General features: G+C 46.3%; 1 protein-coding gene across 4 annotated transcripts in view; it reads right to left on the reverse strand.

The window, feature by feature from the left end:
- The window catches only part of pex1 (peroxisomal biogenesis factor 1), a 129,340-nt gene that overhangs the window by 92,703 nt on the left and 13,737 nt on the right, over window positions 1-22,900 (reverse strand). For all 4 annotated transcript variants that reach the window (XM_072509280.1, XM_072509279.1, XM_072509278.1 and 1 more), the window contains exons 2-7: window positions 18,401-18,547; window positions 11,464-11,547; window positions 10,500-10,614; window positions 4,516-5,255; window positions 3,429-3,548; window positions 669-792 (exon numbers count right to left, since the gene is read on the reverse strand). In XM_072509280.1, the coding sequence (XP_072365381.1) occupies window positions 669-792; window positions 3,429-3,548; window positions 4,516-5,255; window positions 10,500-10,614; window positions 11,464-11,547; window positions 18,401-18,547 (1,330 nt within the window). The remainder of the gene's footprint in view (window positions 1-668; window positions 793-3,428; window positions 3,549-4,515; window positions 5,256-10,499; window positions 10,615-11,463; window positions 11,548-18,400; window positions 18,548-22,900) is intronic.

The raw sequence follows: 22,900 nt of genomic DNA on the forward strand, positions 1-22,900 counted from the left end.
AACCTAGCCCCCTAGAAAGGTGAGAATTCCTCACCTTGGGGGGCCGTTGACACCGGAGTCGTTGGCACCGGTTTTCCCGCCGGCGTGAGGACTTAGTCCCCAGAAGGGAGGATCCTAGCCTAGGCGTTTGTGTTGAACTCCGTTTTGCAGCACACCCAATGCATAAATTTTTAAAAATAAATTTAGAGTACCCAATTCATTTTTTCCAATTAAGAGACAATTTAGTGTGGACTATCCACCTAGCCTGCACATCTTTGGGTTGTGGGGGCGAAACCCATGCAAAACACGGGGAGAAGGTGCAAACTCCACACGGACAGTGACCCAGAGCCGGGATTGAACCTGGAACCTCGGCGCCGTGAGACAGCAGTGCTAACCACTGCGCCATGCTGCCCAGCCCAATGCATAAATAATCACATGAATCTTAGGACATTATGTTCAGTAATAATGACAACATCAATAACCTCCAGTCAGTCATTTAACTCTAACAATAGCAATTAGCATCTAAAAGAGCAACTCTGAACCAGATTGGTTTTCATTGTTAAGAATAACATATTTTCCTCCTAATCAATTAGGTCTAGAAGAATGCAAGCTTAATGTATTTAGTATAGAAGTAATTTAAAAACACACCAGAACCCTAAATTGATGCAATGTCAATACTCATCACTTACGTTCAGCAATTGGTATTTGTGCCAGATTTGATAATGCTGCACAAAATGGCACATCCTCAGAGCTCACAATATTGAGCCAGGAAAGGAAGGAGGATTTAATATCATCTTCTTTAATCTCCTGTGGCTGAACAAGAGGAAATGTTTTTAATCCACTGCTTTCTAAAGAGCATTTGAATATTTAAAAGGCTAAGTAATTTTATTTAAATTTGCATGATTTTGTTGAATCTACTTTAAAATGTTAACTACGGACTTCAGAAATACTGCAATTTAGGGTTAAACTCGACAAATGTCTCTCCCTTGAGTATTTATCTGCATGATGATCCAACATGCATCCATGTTTCTAAAATGATTTTTAAATCTCAGCAGAAGATTATTTTTCCCAATCAGATTCAATGGGTGCGATTCTCCGCTCCCGTGCCAGTTGGGAGAATCGACTGGGTCGCCAGATTTTCCTGCGACGCCGGTCCGACGCCCTCCCGCGATTCACGGAAGTGGCCAGATCGGCCCAATCGCGTTTTGCGCGGCGCTGTACAGTGAATCGCCCGAGGCAGCCAAAATGGCGATTCTCCGGCCCGGATAGGCCGAGCGGCCTGCCCAAAACGGCGGGTTCCCCCCGCTGCCGTCCACACATGGTCGCTGCCGGCGGGAACAGCGTGGGAACGCTGGGGGGGCGGCCTGCGGGGGGGGGGGGGCTCAAATGGGGTCTGCCCCGTGATCAGTGCCCACCGATCGTCGGGCCGGCCTCTCAGAAGGAGGACCTCCTTTCTTCCGCAGCCCAGCAAGATCCGTCAGACATCTTCTTGCGGGGCGGATTCGGAGAGGACGGCAACCACGCATGCACGGGTGACGCCAGTTATGAGGCGCCGGCCGCGTCATGTATGCGGCACCACCTTTACGCGGCGCCAAGGCCTGGCGCGCGTAAATGACACGGCGCCGCTCCTAGCCCATTATCGGGCCCTGAATCGGTCGGGATAGGGGCCGTTTCGCGCCGTCATGAACCTCGACGGCGTTCACGACGGCGCAAACACACTGCCTCCATTTCGGAGAATCCCGCCCATTATCTTTCCTTTAATCCTAAAATTACTTACTGCAATAAGTCGTCACATAGACTTAGCGCCTCAGTGTCAATTCCCACCTCATGTGCAATGTTTTCATAATTGCCATCTGAGTGACCATACAACATTTTGGGCTACTTACAAAATAGATTGAAACAGTGCAAAATAAATGCACCTTAGTTGAACAGCCAAACAAAAATCACAAATTCACAATTCAGATTAAAGTGGCACAATCCGAGATAGGAATGGCTTGTATGCAGACCTATCAGCAATTGAGGCTGAGGTTATAATTTTGGTTTTGCAGCACAGTGATAATATGCAAGAAATGTACGTAATTTTCTTTTCAAAAAGTCGCTTCTAGATATTTAGACTGTAAAGTGTTCAATGCTCCAAAAGTACAAACAGCAGTGTCTGGGGAATAAGTCCTCTTTAGGTTAGGAGGGGTTATTGGGTTACGAGGATAGGGTGGAAGTGAGGGCTTAAGTGAGTTGGTGCAGACTCGATGGGCCGAATGGCCTCCTTCTGCACTGTATGTTCTATGTTTTGTCCTCTCACTTAAAGAATGAAGTGGATAGAAGCTGATTTCAATTTTTTTTTATTTTATTTTAAAATGGGTAGTAAAGTATTTACTTTTGTTTTGCCACATGACAACACAAAATAATCTAACCATCTCCCCATGACCTTCAATTACATTATTATTGGATCCCCCATTATCTACATCCTGGACATCATCACTGATCAGAAACTGAATTGGACCAGCCATTTAAATACTGCGGCTAAAGAGCAGGTCAGAGGCTGGAAATTCTGATGTGAGTAACCAACCTTCTGACTCCCCAAAGTCTGTCCACCATCTAAAAGTACTAGTCAGGAGTGTGATGAAATACTTTCCACTTGCCTGGATGACTGCAGCTTCAACAACACTCAAGAAGCTTGACAACACCCAGGAACCAATAGCACGGTTAATTGGTACCCCATTCGCCATCTTAAACATGCACTCCCTCCACCACTGATGTAAAGTGACAGCAGTGTGTACCATCTATACGATACACGGCAGCAACTCTCCAATGTTCCTACAACAGTGCCTTCCAGGGCGGCATGGTGGCACAATGGTTAGCACTGCTGCCTCACGTGCCAGGGATCCAGGTTCAATTCTGGCCTTGGATTACTGACTGTGTGGAGTTTGTAAGTTCTCCCTAGATCTGCGTGGGTTTCCTCTGGATGCTCCAGTTTCCTCCAACAGTATAAAGATGTGAACGTTAGGTGGATTGGCCAGGCTAAATTGCCCCTTATTGTTCAGGGATGTGCAGTTAAGGTTAAGGGGTTACAGGGATAGGGCGGGGTGGATGGGGGAGTGGGCACGGGTAGAGCGCTCTTTCAAAGGGCTGGTGCGGACTCGATGGGTCGAATCGCCTCCTCCTGCACTGTAGTGGTTCTATGATTCCAAACCCGTGACCGCTACTACCTAGGACAAAGGTACCAGATGCATAGGAACACCTCAAAGTCAAATGCCATCCTTACTCATTCCTTCACTGTCACTGGGTCAAAATCCTGGAATTGTCTACAGAATAGCACTGTGGGTATGGACTGTAGCGGTTCAAGAAAGTGACTCCACAATTTTCTCGAGCAATTTGGGATCGGTAATAAATGCTGGCCTTCCAAGAGACACCCACATCCTGTGAAAGAATAAATTAAAAAATAAACTCACCAGTGTTTGTAAGGGTTGCAACTTAATTCCAGCTGGAAGGGAAGGATCTAATTTTAATGAATTTATCCTGACTGTAGCAGTTGCTTCCATGTTCAACTTCTTCCTTAATCTATCTGGAATCTGACAGGAAACTTATAGTGAAACAAACAGCAACATTTTGCAGGAGAAATTTATGGTTAGCACCCATTTCCTTTATATAATCTGCAAAATGCTCATTTTAAAGGCCATTTTACAAGTGATGGTTTTTGTATAATTAATTAGATGGCTGTTTTTCTATTGCACTTTTTTGTTGCTTGATTGGTATACATAAATGTTTAATGTTCAAATTCTAAATGTCCTCCAGGGCTTTCAGAAGGAGAAACTTTTCAATAAGTATTAGACAACCCAATGTATCTACCTAGTATATTTAGAATGAGTGGGGAAAGAGAGAATGCAAATTATTTGCATTTCTGCACAACCTTATATCATAACATCTCAAATGTTGCACACAACAAATAATTATATTGCCAAATGCAGCAACATTTAGTAACAACCAAGAAATAAATGGCTAGTTGCTTGGTTTTGTTGATGGTTCTGGATTACCAGGGCATCAAAACTCTGCACTCTTCTGCAGAAAGTGTCAAAAGTTTGAGCAGCCTTCTGATCAACTGAATAGTAGAATACAAACAAAAGGACTGGATGTCTAAAAATCCATCTCTCCCTGATTACTTGGACTGTCAGCCTAAATTATGAATTCAAATGGTCAGATGGGGTTCAAATCCATGACCTTTGGTCCAAAATTTAACATTGTAATAGATTGCAGCACTGATAATATTCATGAGGTTGGTGAACAAGATTGTCCTATACTTTATAGAAGACAACAAAACAAAAGAAACTATTTACTAGCCAAAGATGGTAATTGAGAAACTGAAATACCAATCGTATTCAAACATAAAAATGTTATCATATAGCCATAATACATGAAATAACACTTTTTCTAACATTTAATTAATCCAGAGCTGCTTTCTTTGGATCAAGCACTTTATAGAACACCTGTTTGATTGTTAATGGTAAAACTAGACACAAACAGATGCACACAAATACTAACCCAAACTTTTCCACTGTGAAAACCTGTGGACTTGGTACACTTTAAATGTTCACACCCATGACAGATTATTTTAACGATGCAGGATTCATCCTCTTCTTTACTAACTCTTGCTTTTGTGTCACTTCCATTGCGGACAATATTTTTCTTCTCAGTTTGTAGATTTTGCTTGGCCATTTCTTTTTGTTGTCTATATGACAAAAGTTTTGTCAGTTTCCCATAAAAAATCTGTGTATTACTGTTATCCAGAGCAAGTACATCTTGATGCCAAGAAAATATATGAACTGTATCAGGCTGTTTTTGGTTCCATGGTATTGCGCTGTAAATTTCCAAATTATAAGGGAATCTCTTACACACTCTGAATATTGAGTCTATTTCAAAGGACATGGAAATAGTGTTTAAAAAGGTGTCTTTGACAACAACTTTGGAAGGAAGTTGTTCTGGAACATCTGAATTTACAGAGAATAGGTTTTTTATCAAATCCCATATATTTGACATGATGCTTCTGTTTAAATGGTCTTGATTTTCCCTTGCATATTTTTCATTCATTCCACGTTGATTATTTTCAATTCTAGGTTTCTTTAAATTTTCATTTTGTATTTTGTTGTTACCCAGGTTAAGCTCTTTATTCAAAATACTGTTTCCAACAGAAGAATGTCCTTCAATTTGCCGCAGTTTAGGTGACACAATGAGTTCAGTGAAGGATTCTAACCTTCCATAAGCAGCAGCAGGCATTAGGGAACCTAGACCAGAAGAAAAGATATATAATTCATATGAAACAAGAACATGCATTTATATTACACGTTGTGACGCAAGGCCACCCAAAAGCACTTTACAGCCAATTAACTACATTTGAAGTGTAGTCGCTGCTATAATGTTTTTTAAAAACCGCCAATTTGTGCACATCATGGTTCCACAAACAACAATGTAATAATAAGAAGGTAATCAGTTATGAGTGGTCTTGGTTAAGGAATAAAGATTGGCCAAGACACCAGGGAGAATGGCCCTCCTCTTTGTCAAAATAGTGCCATGGGACCTTTTAAATCCATCTGAGGGAGCAGACAAGGCCTCAGTTTAGCATCTCATCTTCAATTCTTTTCTCTTTGGATAATTCAATTTGGAAAGCCACTTAGAACAAAATTTGTGAGGTCCTGAAATACAAACAAAAACTTTGGCAGCACCATCATCCTCACCGTCTGCACGTGCCCCACCAAAGACAATGGCAGCACATCCCAGCTCTTGAAGTCCACCTTCATTCCCTCCACCAACCGTGCCAAGGTCAGCTTGTGCAGTTGAGCCCAACCCCACGCCAACTGTATCCCAAGACAGCGAAAGCTTGCCCCCACCACCCAAAACGGCAACTCCCACAGCTTCCTCTTCTGTCCCCGTGCATTAATTGGGAACACCTCACTTTTCCTCACATTCAGCTTGTACTCTGAAAAGTGGCCAAACTCACCCAGAATCCCCATGATCCTATTGAAGCTCTCAACTGGTTCTGAAATGTATAACAGGCGGTCATCTGTGTACAGAGAAACTTTGTGCTCAACCTCCCGTCGCTCAATTCCCCTCAACCACCTCGACCCCTTAAACGCCATTCGCTAGGGCAAAGAGCTGCGGGGAGAGCAGGCACCCCTGCCTTGTCCTCCTGTGAAGCCCAAAGTAATTTGGACTAACCCGGTTTGTCCAAACACTAGTCTTGGGTGCCTTATTTCGCAGCCGAGCTCAATCCACAAACCCCTGCCCACATCTGAAGGAACCCAACAGCTCAAACAGATACGCCCATTCAATCTGATCGAATGCCTTCTCCGCGTCCACTGCCACCAGCACTTCCGCTTTGCTGCCCTCCAAGGGCATCATGTCGTTAAGCAGCCTCCGTACATTCACCGACAGCTGCCGCCCCTTCATGAACCCCATCTGGTCCGCTCCTATCACCACACCACACAATCCTCCATCCACGATGCCTGCACCTTCGCCAACAACTTTGCATCCTCATTTAACAGCGAAATCGGGCAGTACGATCCGCACTGCTCTGGGCCTTTGTCCTCCTTTAAAATGAGCGATATCAAAGCCTGCGAAGTGTGGGGGCGAGCTCATCATCAACTCATTATACACCCCAAAGAGCAGGGCCCCCGGCACCAACCCAAACTCCTCATAAAACCCGACCGAGAACCCATCCGGCCTTGGGGCCTTTCCCACCTCCACCGGGGCCTTTGCCGCCCCACGCAATCTATCACCTCCCTCAGCCCAATCGGAGCCCCCACTCCCTTCACCTTCACCTCCTCAACCCTTGGGAACTCCAACCCTTTCAAGAAATGCCTCATCCCTTCCTCCCCCACCGGATGGCTCGGAGTCATACAACCTCCAATAGAACGCCTCAAAAACCCCATTCACCCCCTCTGGCTCCGATATCACCATATCCCTCTCATCTCACCCTTCCAATCTCTCTCGCCGCTGCCTGCCTCCTCAACTGATTCACAAGCATTGATTCATTTTCTCAACATACTCATAAACCGCCCCTCTGGCTCTACGCAGTTCTGCCACCACTTTAGCATCTCCAAAATCCAGAGTCCTTACTCACCTCCCAGTCCATGGACTCTCATAAATTCACTCGCCTCCTCCAGCGCGTCGAAATAATACTCAAGATTTTGGTGCATGACCCACAGATGAGTAGGATACAACACTGCAAACATCACCCCTTCCTTGTTGAGGGCAGCCTTGATCTGATTATAACTGGCTCGCCACTTGGCCAACTCTGCACCCAGGTCCTGGTAGATCCTCAGCACATTTCCTTCCCAGGTGCATTTTTTGTTTGCTTCGCCCACCTCAGTATCTTTTCCTTATTGAGGAAAGGATGCAGCCGCACCACCGTCGGCCCTCGGCGGTTTCCCCCTGCCTACGGCCTTTTCCTCAACGCCTTGTGCGCTCAGTCCACCTTGGGGGGGGGGGGGGGGGAGAGAATCATCAAAGACCCCCTCCCCTACCAACTTCTCCAACATACTCGCCACATACTTTGCAGCCTGCATTCCCTCGATCCCCTCAGGCAGCCCCACGATCCAAAGATTCTGCCTCCTGGAACGGTTTTTGAGGTCCTCCACCTTCTCCCTCACCTCTTCTGGCTCTCCACCATGACCACCATCACGCCTCCAGTGAGGTCAGCCGGTCCTCATGCTCTCCCACCAACTCCTCCACCTTCTGGTGTGCTAGACCCTGCACCTCCAGTCTCTGCCCCACTCTCTCAAAAGCCACCCTAAGCGGCTCCACCACCGTCACCAGGTCTTCTGGGGCCTCCTACCTCTCCTGCTAGACCTTTGAAATCAACAAGTTCACAAGCTGTTCAGTGGGCCACTGGGTAGCTAACGATGCTCCAGCACCCTCCGCCATCTTTCCCTGTGTCGCACCTCGAATAACCTTTCGTTCAAGCTACTGCCTCTTACTTATTACACTCCTCGTCTTGTAAAACATAAACCGGTCCCATCTGTGGAGTACTGCAATTCCTAAGAGCTCACAACAGCAAATACCCATTGAATCGGGTGGAAAAGGACCAAAAAGGAGCCATCAAATGTGTGACCACTCACTCCATGGCCGTCACCGGAAGTCCCCCGAATTGGCCATTTACCACCTTTTTACAATTCATATGCCGATAGAAGAATTTTGGTTTCCTAATATGTTAGCTATCAATCTATTTGCGTCTCATATTCATTTTTCACTTTTCCTCTGATCTTTCTATATTGTCTGCTTCTCAGTTGTATTGTCAACCTGACATCTGTCATAAACATTATTTTTCTGCTTCATCTTATCCTCACTGTTCAGGGAGCTTTGACTTTGTTTGTCCTATCTTTCCCCCTTATGGGGATATACCTCAACTGTACTGCGATTTTCATTTCATTTCAATACTTACTTTAAGGAAGCCAAATGTTGTTACAATTTTGCCTGCCAGTCTCAGATTCCAATATACCTGGGCCAAATTTGTTTTCACACCATTGATTCTGACGCACCTCCAATTAATTATTTAGACTGAGGATTGTTCTTTGTCCATTTTCACAGCTAACCTAAGTTTTAATAACTCTAATTTCCCTGCAAATTTGTTGCCGTATATCATTCCAAATTGTTGGTGGCTATGGAATACACCCAACGATTTGTAAAATTGAATCAAATCGATTCAGTTCTTGATCTCTCTCGGGCTTCTTTCTCTCCAGCATTGCTATATTCTCTTTAGTCAATACTTCCAACCCCTCGTTTCTTTCACTACATTTCCTGAACACAGTGGGTGGGATTCTCCAAAATGGAGGCAGAGTGTTCGCGCCATCGTGAACGCCATTGAGGTTCACGACGGCGCGAAATGGCCCCCATCCTGACCAATTCAGGGCCCGATAATGGGCTAGGAGCGGCGCCGCGTCATTTACGCGCGCCAGGCCTTGGCGCCAACCCACGCATACGTGGTTGCCGTCCTCTCCGAGTCCGCCCCGCAAGATGTCTGATGGATCTTGCGGGGCTGCTGAAGAAAGGAGGTCCTCCTTCAGAGAGGCCGGCCCGACGATCGGTAGGCACCGATCGCGGGCCAGACCCCATTTGAGGCCCCCCCCGGTGCAGGATCCCCACTCGCCCCCCCGCAGGCCGCCCCCCCCAGCGTTCCCGCACTGTTCCTGCCGGCAGCGACCAGGTGTGGACGGCATCGGGGGGAACCTGCCGTTTTGGGCAGGCCGCTCGGCCCATCCGGGCCGGAGAATCGCGGGGTACTGGTGAATTGCCATTTTGGCTGACTCGGGCGATTCACTGTACCACGCCGCGCAAAACCCGATTGCGCCGATCTGGGCGCTTCCGTGAATCGCGGGAGGGCGTCGGACCGGCGTCACAGGAAAATTTGGCGACCCAGGCGATTCTCCCAACCGGCGCGGGAGCGGAGAATTGCGTCCCTTGTATCCAGGAATATTTAGTATCCATTCCTGCTCTTTTCAAGTCAGGTCTCTTATCACCCAACATCATACTCCCACCTGGCTATCTGCACCGCAGTTCATTAACCCTTATTTACCACACTCTGCACATTTACATACATGTACAGTAAACCTAATATATGCCTTACTGCATTCCCTCTTACTCAAGCCCCACTATTTCTTAATCAAGTATTATCTGTCTCTCCCAATTCTTTGTGCACCTTGATTTCTCTCTTTAATCCTACATTCTGGTTCCCATCGATCCACACCACTCTAGTCAAGTTAATTTAAATCCTTCCTAAACGCCCAAACACAAGCAACCCATCATGCAAATATATTGGTCCCTTTGTAAAGTACCTCAGTATGCCCTCTGCCTTCATACATAAATCTCCTTCTTGATCCTCAATCGGTCCTCTATTTACCACCCTTTTATTATTCATATGTCTAGAGAAGACTTTTGATTTCCTATCATGTTAGTTTGAGAAAAGAGTCTAATAACTTTCTTTGCTTCTCATTTCTTTTTTAATTTCCCTCTGCTTTCTATATTCAGACTGCTGCCCATTTGTTCAGGTGCAATCTGTCTGGTCTGTACAGTTCTCATTGCCCTCAGAACCACTAATATTGTACCAGGGATTTAAAGTCCTTCCTCCTGTACCACATTGCCATGCATTCATATGCTCTATCCTCCTATTTCTATACTCACTGGAACCAGGGACAACCTTGGAGGTCCTGCTAGCTAGTCTTTTCCCCTAGCTGCCTGCAGGACCTCATCACTCTTACTACTTCAGTCATTGGTAACAATATGGATTATGAGCTCTGGTTATTCACCCTAACCCCTCAGGGTGCTCTGCAACTACTCACTGACATCCTTGACTTTGGCACCAGGGAAACAATATATTATTGTAGATGCACATCAGCAACCAAATCTCTTGATTTTCATAGTTTGGCTCTTGATTTTTGAGATGGTGGGGTTGGCATGAATATAAATATCCTAACTTGTGTATAAATATAATGAAGCAACACCATTTTTCACTGATTCACACTTCATTTACTTACCAACTTCAATATATATCACAGTATGCTTCCCTACCCATATTGGAAATATTCCTCCAGGAAAGACTATTCTGATCTGGTCCATAATATGTCTTTCGAGGGATGTACTATGGAGCTCCTGCAAAAATCACATAAGATGAATCTGGCATTATTATCTGCATGATACTAGATTGTAAGCAGTCGTCATCCAATTAAAAATAACAAATAATTTATTTTGTAGTAAAAAAAGTAGCACTGCGAATATGTTTATGTGAAGGCGAGTGAACTAAAGAAATAAAATGTTAAACTAGCAGGTGCTTTCATTACAGGTGCAGTACAGAATAATGTTGGGCTTGTGCAATTTCAGACTGCATCCATCTGAACTATGAAAAGTATATTTAGTATTTTCAAGATAAAGATAGATAATTTTTTGAAGAATAAAGGAATAAAGGGTTATGGTGTTCGGGCGGGAAAGTGGAGCTGAGTCGACAAAAGATCAGCCATAATCTCATGTTTAGGCTGTTTAGCACAGGGCTAAATCGCTGGCTTTGAAAGCAGACCAAGGCAGGCCAGCAACACGGTTCAATTCCCGTATCAGCCTCCCCGAACAGGCGCCGGAATGTGGCGACTAGGGGCTTTTCACAGTAACTTCATTTGAAGCCTACTTGTGACAATAAGCAATTTTCATTTCATTTCATTTCATTGAATGGCAGAGCAGGCTCAAAGAGCCAGGTGGCCTACTCCTGCTCCAAGTTCTTATGTTCTTATATAGCACTGCAACGAAATGTGTCCTTACAGCGATGGCCAAATATCTGCAGTGTTAATAAGATTAAAATATAAGAAGTTCTATCAATGGAGAAATCCATTGTGCATCCCCTAATTAGAATTTGTGGAATGAATCTAAAATGTAGTATAGGCGTGTATATTTAAAAACTGCACATTATTGGATTATCTTTTGTAAATAATAGTTAAGAAAATAATCTAGTACCAATATTTCCCAGTCACTAGCTGAAAGGGGTTCCACCACAGCTTGTTGACAGGATGACACTTGTGCACAGGGCCTAAGAAACACCTGAATCACAGAAAATAAATGCAAATTCATTATTTCAACACAAAAGTAAAAGCACAATTCATTGTGTACCAAGCAGGGAAAACTGAGGTGGGTATAGTGGTGGAGGATAGGACAGGCTAATGATGGCAAAAAGCTGAGCCAATAACAGAAATTAGATAATCAGGAAGTGATCAACAGAACAGTTAAATGTGTTGCATACAGGGGACTTCCGGGTGCGGCGATGACCAGCTAAGTCGCACGTTTCGGCACCTCCCGTTGAAACGGACTTTTGGGCTCTTATTAGGAGCCCCAACGGCAATTTTTAACGGCCAAAATCATTGTGCGGTGAAATAGAAGGGAATCCCCCCGGATAAATATGGATAAAGGAGAGGATAGCGGCCGGATTGCAGTGAATCCACTGGAGCAGCGGCAAGGAAGGGAAGCTCGAAGCAAGATGGCGTTGGAAGGTGGCTGTTTGGTATGGGGCCCGGAGCAACAAGAGTTCCTGCGGCGCTGCGTGGAAGAGCTGAAGAAGGAGGTGTTGGCCCCGATGCTACAGGTGATTGAAGGGCTAAAGGAGGCGCAGAGGACCCAGGAGTTGGAGCTTCGGGTCATGAAGGCAAAGGCTGCAGAGAATGAGGATCAAATACAGGGCCTGGTGGTAAGGACAGAGACGCACGAGGCACAGCACAAAAGGTGTGTGGAGAGGTTGGAAGCCCTGGAGAATAACTCGAGGAGGAAGAATTTAAGAGTCTTGGGTCTTCCCGAAGGCACAGAGGGGGCTTACGTCGGGGCATATGTGAGCACGATACTTCACTCGCTAATGGGATCGGAGGCCCCGACGGCCCTTTGGAGGTGGAGGGAGCTTATCGAGTTCTGGCGCGAAGACCAAAGGCAGGAGAAATACCTCGAGCCATAGTGGTGAGGTTTCACCGCTACAATGACAGAGAGATGGTTCTAAGATGGGCGAAGAAAACTCGGAGCAGCAGGTGGGAGAACGCGGTGATCCGCGTGTACCAGGATTGGAGTGCGGAGGTGGCGAGAAGGAGGGCAAGTTTCAACCGGGCCAAGGCGGTGCTCCACAAAAAGAAGGTTAAATTTGGAATGTTGCAGCCGGCGAAACTGTGGGTCACACACCAAGGGAAGCACCACTACTTTGAGTCGGCAGAAGAGGCGTGGGCATTCATTGTGGACGAGAAGCTGGAATAGTCTGGCGAGAGAAAAAGCTTCTGTAATAAAGTGGTGGGGTGATTATGTGGGACGAGGAAGGGGAGGGGGGGGGGGGATTTTTTTCTCTCCAATTTTGTAACTTTTCTCTTTTCCCCTTGTGTGTGTGTGTGTGTGGGGGGGTGGGGGGGGGGGGGGGGGGGAGTATGGAGAACTGTGGGCGCCGGTGGGAAGGAAAGGGGAAGGAGAAGGGAACTGCGCCATCAGGGGCGGGGCCGAGTGGGAAACGCAGGCTTTGCTCTCCCGCGCTATGGTAATTGTGGCGGGAACGGGGACGCAGGAAGGAGGGGGCCTCGCACAATGAGGGGCCGAGGACAAACAGGGGAAGCTGAGGTCAGCCAGAGTTTGCTGACTTCCCCGAGCAACATGGGGGGTGCAACCACGCTAGAAAAGGATCTAGCCGGGGGGGGGGGGGGGGGGGGGGGGGGGGGGGGGGGGGGGGGGGAGAGGAGAAAGAGAGAGAGAGAGAGAGAGAGAGAGAGAGAGAGAGAGAGAGAGAGAGAGAGAGAGAGAGAGAGAGAGAGAGAGAGAGAGAGAGTTAACTGGGTTGCTGCTGCTAAGGGGAAGGGGGAGCTGTTATGGGGCGTCGGGACGGGAGAGCACCGTCGGTGGGATATACGGGTACGTGGGAACCGGGTGAGGAGCTGGGTTAGAAAAGGGGATGGCTAGTCGACATGGGGAGGGTGTAAAGAGCCCCCCAACCCGGTTGATCACGTGGAACGTGAGAGGGCTGAATGGGCCGATTAAAAGGGCACGGGTACTCGCACACCTAAAGAACTTAAAGGCAGATGTGGTCATGTTGCAGGAGACGCACCTGAAACTGGCAGATCAGGTCAGACTACGTAAAGGATGGGTGGGGCAGGTGTTCCATTCGGGCTTAGATGCGAAGAATAGGGGGGTGGCTATTTTAGTGGGGAAACGGGTACTGTTTGAGGCAAAGACCATAGTGGCAGACAGTGGGGGTAGATACGTGATGGTGAGTGGCAGATTGCAAGGAGAGGCGGTGGTTCTGGTGAACGTATACGCCCCGTATACATTTCGGACCACGCTCCACATTGGGTAGATCTGGAGGTAGGAGAGGAAAAGGAGCAGCACCCACTCTGGAGATTGGATATGGGGTTGTTGGCGGATGAGGGGGTATGTCTAAGGGTGAGGGGGTGTATCAAAAGGTACCTGGAGCTTAATGATAACGGAGAGGTCCAGGTGGGAGTGGTCTGGGAGGCGCTGAAGGCGGTGGTCAGAGGGGAACTGATATCCATAAGGGCCCATAAAAGGAAGCAAGAGAGTAAAGAAAGGGAGCGTCTGTTGAGAGAACTTCTGAGGGTAGACAGGCAATATGCAGAGGCACCGGAGGAGGGACTGTATAGGGAAAGACAAAGGCTACATATGGAATTTGACCTGCTGACCACGGGCAAGACAGAAGCACAGTGGAGGAGGGCACAGGGAGTACAGTATGAGTATGGAGAGAAGGCGAGCCGGTTACTGGCCCAACAACTGAGGAAGAGGGGAGCGGCGAGGGAGATAGGTGGGGTGAGGGATGAGGCAGGTGAGATGGAACGGGGAGCGGAGAGGGTGAACGGGGTGTTTAAGGCATTCTACGAGAGGCTGTATAAGGCTCAGCCCCCGGAAGGGAAGGAGGGAATGATGCATTTCCTAGATCGGCTGGAATTCCCGAAGGTGGAGGAGCAGGAGAGGGCGGGACTGGGAGCACGGGTCGAGGTGGAGGAGGAGGTAAACGGGATTGGGAGCATGCAGGCGGGGAAGGCCCCAGGACCGGATGGGTTCCCGGTGGAATTTTATAGGAAATACATGGACCTACTGGCCCCGCTTTTGACGAGAACCTTTAATTAGGCCAGGGAAAGGGGGAAGTTGCCCCCGACTATGTCGGAGGCGACGATATCGTTACTCTTAAAGAAGGAAAAAGACCCGCTGCAGTGCGGGTCTTACAGGCCTATTTCCCTCCTGAACGTGGATGCTAAGCTCCTGGCCAAGGTGATGGCGACAAGGATAGAGGATTGTGTCCCGGGGTGGTCCACGAGGATCAAACTGGGTTCGTTAAGGGGAGACAGCTGAACAAGAATATACGGAGGTTGCTAGGGGTGATGATGATGCCCCCGCCGGAGGGGGAGGCGGAGATAGTGGTGGCGATGGACGCTGAGAAAGCATTTGACAGAGTGGAGTGGGACTACCTATGGGAAGTGTTGAAGAGATTTGGTTTTGGAGAGGGGTTTATTGGATGGGTACAGCTGCTATATAGGGCCCCGGTGGCAAGTGTGATCACGAACAGGCAGAGGTCCGACTACTTCCGTCTTTATAGAGGGATAAGACAGGGGTGTCCCCTGTCTCCGTTACTGTTTGCATTGGCAATTGAGCCGCTGGCCATAGCACTGAGGGGCTCTAGGAAGTGGAGGGGAGTACTTAGGGGAGGAGAAGAACACTGGGTATCATTGTATGCAGATGATCTATTGCTGTATGTTGCGGACCCAGTGGAGGGGATGCCTGAGATAATGTGGACACTCAGGGAGTTTGGGGAATTTTCGGGGTACAAATTGAATATGGGGAAGAGTGAGTTGTCTGTGGTGCATCCGGGGGAGCAGAGCAGGGGAATAGATGATTTACCGCTGAGGAGGGTAACAAGAGATTTCCGGTACTTAGGGATCCAGATAGCCAGGAACTGGGGAATCCTACATAGGCTTAATTTAACACGATTGGTGGAACAGATGGAGAAGGATTTTAAGAGATGGGACATGGTGTCCCTGTCACTGGTGGGCAGGGTGCAGGCGGTCAAAATGGTAGTCCTCCAGAGATTTCTTTTTGTGTTCCAGTGCCTCCCGGTGATGGTTACGAGGGCTTTTTTCAAAAAAGTTGAGAAGAGTGTTATGAGCTTTGTGTGGGCTGGGAAGACCCCGAGAGTGAGGAGGGGGTTTTTGCAGCATAGCAGGGATAGGGGGGGGGGCTGGCACTGCCGAGCTTAAGTGATTATTATTGGGCCGCCAATATCTCAATGGTGTGTAAGTGGATGGGAGAAGGGGAGGGAGCGGCGTGGAAGAGACTGGAAATGGCATCCTGTAAAAGGAACCAGCCTACAAGCATTGGCGACGGCGCCGTTCTCCCCGAAGAAATACACCACAAGTCCAGTGGTGGTGGCAACACTGAAAATTTGGGGGCAGTGGAGACGGCATAAGGGAATGACGGGTGCCTCGGTGCGGTCCCCGATAAGGAATAATCATAGGTTTGTCCTGGGGGGAATAGATGGGGGATTTAGAACATGGCAGAGAGCAGGGATTGTGCAACTGAGGGATCTGTTCCTAGACGGGACGTTTGAGAGTCTGGGAGCGCTGACGGAAAAATACGGGTTGCCCCAGGGGAATACATTTCGGTATATGCAATTGAGGGCTTTTGTGAGGCAACAGGTGAGGGAATTTCCGCAGCTCCCAACGCAGGAGATTCAGGATAGAGTGATTTCGGGGACATGGGTGGGGGATGGTAGGGTGTCAGATATATACAGGGAAATGAGAGACGAGGGGGAGATCATGGTGGATGAGCTGAAGGGAAAATGGGAAGAAGAGCTGGGGGAAGAGATCGAAGAGGGGCTGTGGGCAGATGCCCTACGCAGGGTAAACTCTTCATCCTCGTGTGCCAGGCTTAGCCTGATACAATTCAAGGTCTTGCACAGGGCGCACATGGCCGGAGCAAGGCTCAGTAAATTTTTCGGGGTAGAGGATAGGTGCGGGAGATGCACGAGAAGCCCAGCGAACCACACTCACATGTTTTGGTCATGCTCGGCACTGCATGGGTTCTGGGTGGGGGTGGCAAATGTGCTTTCGAAGGTGGTGGGGGTACGGGTCGAGCCAAGCTGGGGATTGGCTATATTCGGGGTTGCAGAAGAGCCGGGAGTGCAGGAGGCAAGAGAGGCTGATGTTTTGGCCTTTGCGTCCCTAGTAGCCCGGCGAAGGATATTGTTAATGTGGAAGGAAGCTAAACCCCCGGGCGTGGAGGCCTGGAGAAACGACATGGCAGGGTTTATAAAACTGGAACGGATAAAGTTCGCACTAAGAGGTTCGGCTCAAGGGTTCACCAGGCGGTGGCAACCGTTCATTGACTGTCTCGCAGAACGATAAAGGAACTGGGAAAGTAGCAGCAGCAACCCAGGGGGGTGGGGGGGGGGGGGGGCTCGGGTGGGTCCTCAGGGGTGTTTTTGTATGGATATTTTTACTTGGATATGTATATTGGCTTGTTTGACTTTATTATTTGGGAAAGTTAATATTTTGTTATGGCAGTTGCCATTTAGTTTATATATTATTTATTTATTTGTTAAAAACGGTCACTATTATTTATATTGTTTTATTGTTGTAAAAGGGAAAAATCTTTGTACTGTTTTGTTTGGCCGGAAAAAATTTGAATAAAATATATATATATTTTTTTAATGTGTTGCATACATGATTAGTTACAGCTCTGGGAGGGCTGGCAAAAGTGAAACTGTAATGTGGATGTGGGGTTTGGAAGTGTGGAGGTGATAACAGGCTATAACTTGAAACAGTTATGCAGATTAGTCAATTTTTCCACACAAAGTCATTGATTAGTTCCTTGCGTTCAGTATCAAAGATGTGGGTAGAAAATAAGGTAAAGAAGAAAATTAGTTTGGAATTATTTCAATCCCAAGGATGATCTTGGAGGTTTATGCAGATGGTACCGCAGTATGATGTGAGGAAGTCAAGTTGGGCCTGGTAGAGGACAGTCATGCTAGCTGAGCACAAGGCCCATAAACAATGATACTACAGTGTGTCGGGTGTATCAGTGGAATGTTACAGATGCTAAACCGTCTAAAACCTGGAAGGATAAGCACAAAATGTGGATGCAAGGAAGAAGATCAAGTCAATGTCTGGAAGGTCATGGGTCAGAAGAGTGAGGGATTAGTGCAGTGTTTTTCAACCAGTGTCCAAAAAGGTTAGGTGGGGTTACTGGGATAGGGTGGAGGCGTGGGCTTAAGTAGGGTGCCCTTTCCAAGGGCTGGTGCAGACTCGATGGGCCAAATGGCCTCCTTCTGCACTGTAAATTCTATGATTCTATAAAAGGGTTCCAAACATATGAACATTGCACCAAATTTTACGTTTGATAAAATACATTTTCATTTATTTTCATTTTTGTTTTTTTTATATATATATATATATATATATATATATACAATATATATATATATATATATATATATATATATATATAATGTATAAAAATAGTGAGCGGGAAGGAGGAAGAATTTCGCAATATATTAGGGGACTCCTTAACCAAAAAATGTTGATTTCTGAAGAGTCATATTGGACTCGAAATATTAACTCTTTTCTGTCTCCACAGGTGCTGCCAGACCTGCTGAGGTTTATCAGCACTTTCTGTTTTTATTTTTGATCTCCTGAATTCGCACAGTATTTTGCTTTTATAAAAATTGAAAACCATTGGGTGTGTATGAGAAGGTCTGATAAAAGCAAAGGATTAAATATTTTCAATAATGATAACTGAACCAGAGATTATAATTAGAACCAACAAGGTAAAATATTACAAGCAAGGAGATAGATAATCCAGAAAATACCAGACCCATCTTCAACTTAATGATTACTAAGCAATTGAGAAATTTAAGTTGGAAGTTACAGACCTGTTCTCCATCTTTGAGGCCAAGTTTTTCTCCCAGTTGTCTATTGATCTCTACAATGTTTTCTCCTTCAAATCCAGTATATCTCCGACCCACCCAACTTAGAAATGCTGACTGCTCAGGCCCCCAGGATAATTCAATTGCTTGGCACTAAACATTGTAAAAGAAAGATAATTACGTAAGCATTGTACTGAGAGAAAACTAAATAACATTAGTGCTCAATTGTCTAAACACTACCAAAAAAAATGATACAATTGCACCGCACCAGCCGCACCAGTATTCCATTAGCTAGGGATTCTGTCTTCGAATAAGCCACACATCTTTACACCCATAAAGAATTAAACAACATCTGCATAGGCATTGTGATGGGATATACTTGGTTGCTCGTGCACTTCTATCAGCAGGATATGGTACTGAAAATGCGAAGGGGCTGAAATATTGACCCTACTCACTTTGAGAGATGGCATGAGACAGAGATCATCCCAACTTTTGTAATAGCAAATAAAGTCACCATTGTCCCAGATGACCATAGGCTGCTTTCCCCTTTGAGAGGGGTGGGGGGGGGGGGGTGAAGAGAGCTGACAGGTGGTGATTCAACCTGAGGATCACCACACCTCAAGAGAAGGGCAATGTTGAGAAGATAAGCCTTCCTAATAACATCAGCTGGTACGGGAATTGAACCCGCGCTGTTGGCTTTACTCTGCATCACAATCCTGCTGTCCAGCCAACTGAGCTAAACCGGCCCTCGGTTTGAAACTTGCAATAGTAATGATGGAAAAACTGTCAACATTAACCATTATTAGTTTACTGAAATTAATAGCAAATTTGGGAGTCTATATATATATATATATATGAAGAATTACAAAGAAATCCGAGGTTCCTCTCTATAATTGTACGTCTCTCCAGTGGGTCTGCTGCTGAAGATCCCCCCCCCCCCTCCCCACCCCCCCATCACGGAGTACAATCTTTAAGCAGTGAATTGATTAATACTTTCACTTTTATGTTGTACGGCCTCTCCGTAAAAACCCTTGAAAAGCCCAGCATCTTGTTGAATGTGGTATAATTGGACTTTTAAACAGTGCATCAGGTTTAGAATTACAGCTAAACCCTCACTGAAAGTTAATGCTATATTTTTGGAATGTCAAACTTGTTATGATTCTTAAAAATAAAAATATTTTCAAAACATTTTTAAAGATTATATTTTAATTTATATAATTTAATAATATAATTTATTTAATTATCTGAAAATTTACTTTAAAAGCAATAATAATAATTGCTTAAAAGCAAATTACTGCAGATGCTGGAATCTGAAACCAAAGAGAAAATGCTGGAAAATCTCAGCAGGTCTGGCAGCATCTGTAGGGAGAGAAAAGAACTAATGTTTCGAATCCAGATGACCCTTTGTCAAAGCTTTTAACCTCCTGGATTACTGTCTAGAATACTTCGATCTGATAGGCTTTGTACACAACTTGCTGACATCATTGATGCTGGATACATGTAGATCCTTGACTTGGTGCCAGATTTAAAATGCATTTAGGAAAAGTGAAATTGATGCCAGGATTTCCAGATTTGTTTGGGCCATTTTGTTCAAGGTCAGGAGAAAGTGCTGTTGGTTCACCGCTGACTGCAAGGTCTAGCCCAAAGACCATAAAGAGTTTCCAGTCTATCTTTACCATAGAGAAATGACCTAAGGCATTTACAGACTTTCAAAACAAAAATGCTATCAAAGTGAAGACCTGGGTGGAATTTCTGTGGCTGTTCTCCCAATCTTGTCATAACATCAGCACCATTTATTTGGCGTTGCCACTGATAGTATTATGGTGGGAGACTGGAGAAACTCCAGCACAAAATTCAGGCATCAGAGTCAGCTCTCAGGAATAACCCCACGTTGTGGTTAATTCTGAAAGTGTATATCTAGATTTAAATAATTACACCTTCAGAGTTTACTTTTTGACGTTGTTATTTTGATTATTTAGTTTTTCATTAACAGAGTAAAGTGGATGGATTATCTTTAAAAGTAATTTTGGTTTGCTTGTTTTACAATATTTTTCAAACATCAAATTCAATTGAATGTGGTCCCGAATATACTTAATAATAATAATTAGAACAAAAAGCTTATTTTGCAAAATTTGGCACAGATTGTATTTGCCAGTGACTTGCTCTTAAAAGGAAAGACACAATAATGTCTTTCATAAATGTTTAATTGCTGGATCTTTTCAAACTTGGATTCTTGTACCTCATGATAAAAACAAATTACTGCGGAAACTGAAATCTGAAACAAAAACAGAAAATATTGGACAATCGCAACAAGTCTGACAACATCTGTGGAGAGGGTAGGAAGCTAACGTTTCGAGTCTGACTGAGTCTTGTCAAAGCTGGAGAGAAATGGAAATAGGCTGGAATTTATACTGTAATGGGGAAGCATGGAGCAGTAGGGCTGGATAGGGACCAGCAATAGGTGGAGATTAACAAAGGTGTTGAGAACAGAAAGACTAAAGGAATGTAAATGGGGAAAAAGACCAAGAAGGGTGCTGGTAATGGCACATAAAGAGATTAGAATGTATGAATGGGAGAGCAACGGTGAGCAGTGTGTCAAATGGCAACAAGGAACAGATGGCCCAAGTGGGGTGGAGGAAGGGGGAAGAATGGTGAGGGAAAAACAGATCAACGGAAGAAATTAAAATAAATTGACAGAAATAAAAATGGGGTGAAGGTGGAGGAGAGAGTTCACAGTCTGAAGTTTTTGAACTCAATGTTAAGTCCAGAAGGCTATAACGTGCCTCATCGGTAGATGTGGTGCTGTTCCTCCAGTTTGCGCTGGGCTTCACTAGAACGTTGCAGCAGAAAATGTGGACGTGAGAGCGGGATGGTGAGTTGAAATGGCAAGCGACAGGAAGATCTGGGTCCTATTGCGGAAGGGCCCAAGGTGTTCTGCAAAGCGGTCACCGAGTCTGCGTTCAGTCTCTCCAATGTAGAGTAGACCACATTGGGAGCAGTGAATGCAATAGACCAGATTGAAGGCGGTGCACGTAAAGCGCTGCCTCTCGTAAAAAGTATGTTTAGGCCCTGGGATGATGACGATGATGGGGAGAAGGTAAAGGGTTACACCTTCTGTGATTGTCTGGGAAGGTGCCGGGGAAGAGGGTGAGGTGTTGGGGGTGATGGAGAAGTGGGCCAGTGTATCCTGGAGGGAATGGTCCTGCAAAATGCTGACAGGAGTGAGGGGAAGATGTGTTTGGTGATGGAATCATGCTGGAGTTGGCAGAACTGGCGATGGATGATTCTTTGAATGCGGAGGCTGTTGGGGTGAAAAATGAGGACAAGGGGGACCCTAACCTGTTCTGGGATGGAGCGGAAGGGGTGAGAGCAGAGGTGCTGGAGATGGGTCGGACATGGTTGAGAGCTCTGTCGACCAAAGTGGGTGGGAAACCACGATTAAAGAAGAATGAAGACGTGTCACACAAAACGGTGCTGGGTGGGGCCCTGGAGGTGGGGGAGCCTGTAAAGAGAATAGGGGTCTAAAGGGGGACCATAGAGACCTCATAGCGTGGTGTGCTCACTTTGGGGGGGTTGGTAATGCCCATGTGTGTGGGTCACATTGCCCTTGGATAGGGGTGTGGGAGGCTCACAAGCTCATTTAGAAATTGGGGCACCGTTTCAAAATAATTTTAATAATCTTTATTGTCACAAGTAGGCTTACATTAACATTGCAATGAAGCTGCTGTGAAAAGCCCCTTGGTCGCCAAATTCCGTGTGGCCCGATCTCAAAGTTTAGCTCCCCAGTGTTGAAAAATATTCTAAGTGTGGGCTAAACCAGTGAGAATCTCCTCAGGGCCCCCCAAAAATTACTAAGTGTGGTTTGATAGTGGTGGGGAAGTCACTGGCAGAGCTGGCAGGAAACTCCCTGTAAAACCGTCACAATTGAACTTCGACACTTTCCCTTTAAATTCTGCCCTCCCGACCGTAGAGCTGCTGGTGGAGAGGAAAAAGCTGCAAATGGACTTTAACCTGCTATCCACCAGGAAAGCAGTGTAACCAACTCAGCCAGACACAGGGGACCTTCTAGGAACACGGGGATAAGGCTGGCCACCTGCTGGCTCACCAGCTGAGAAAGCAGGCAGCTACGAGGAAAATAGCGCAGGTAGAGGATGGCAGAGGCAGACTGAAAGCATAACAAAAAGGGGTCATCCGAGCATTCGAGATCTTCTACCGAGGGCTGTACAACTCCGAGTCCCCTGACGGGGATGGAACAGTTCCTCGACGGACTGGAAATACCAATCTTGGAGGACAGACCGGGGGGGGGGGTGGGGGGGGTAACTGGAAGCACCAATAGATCTGGAAGAAATCATGGAGAGCATCAGCTCCATGCAGGCGGGGAAGGCGTCGGGACCTGACGAGTTCCCAAAAAAAACTTCTATAAAAACTTTGCACCGGCCCTGGCCCCACATCGAAGGGATATGTTCGCGGACTTGCTGGCAAGGGGCACTTTGTCTCCTACACTAG

This window comes from Scyliorhinus torazame, chromosome 6 (genome assembly GCF_047496885.1).
Source record: "Scyliorhinus torazame isolate Kashiwa2021f chromosome 6, sScyTor2.1, whole genome shotgun sequence".
Classification (NCBI taxonomy): Eukaryota; Metazoa; Chordata; class Chondrichthyes; order Carcharhiniformes; family Scyliorhinidae; genus Scyliorhinus; species Scyliorhinus torazame.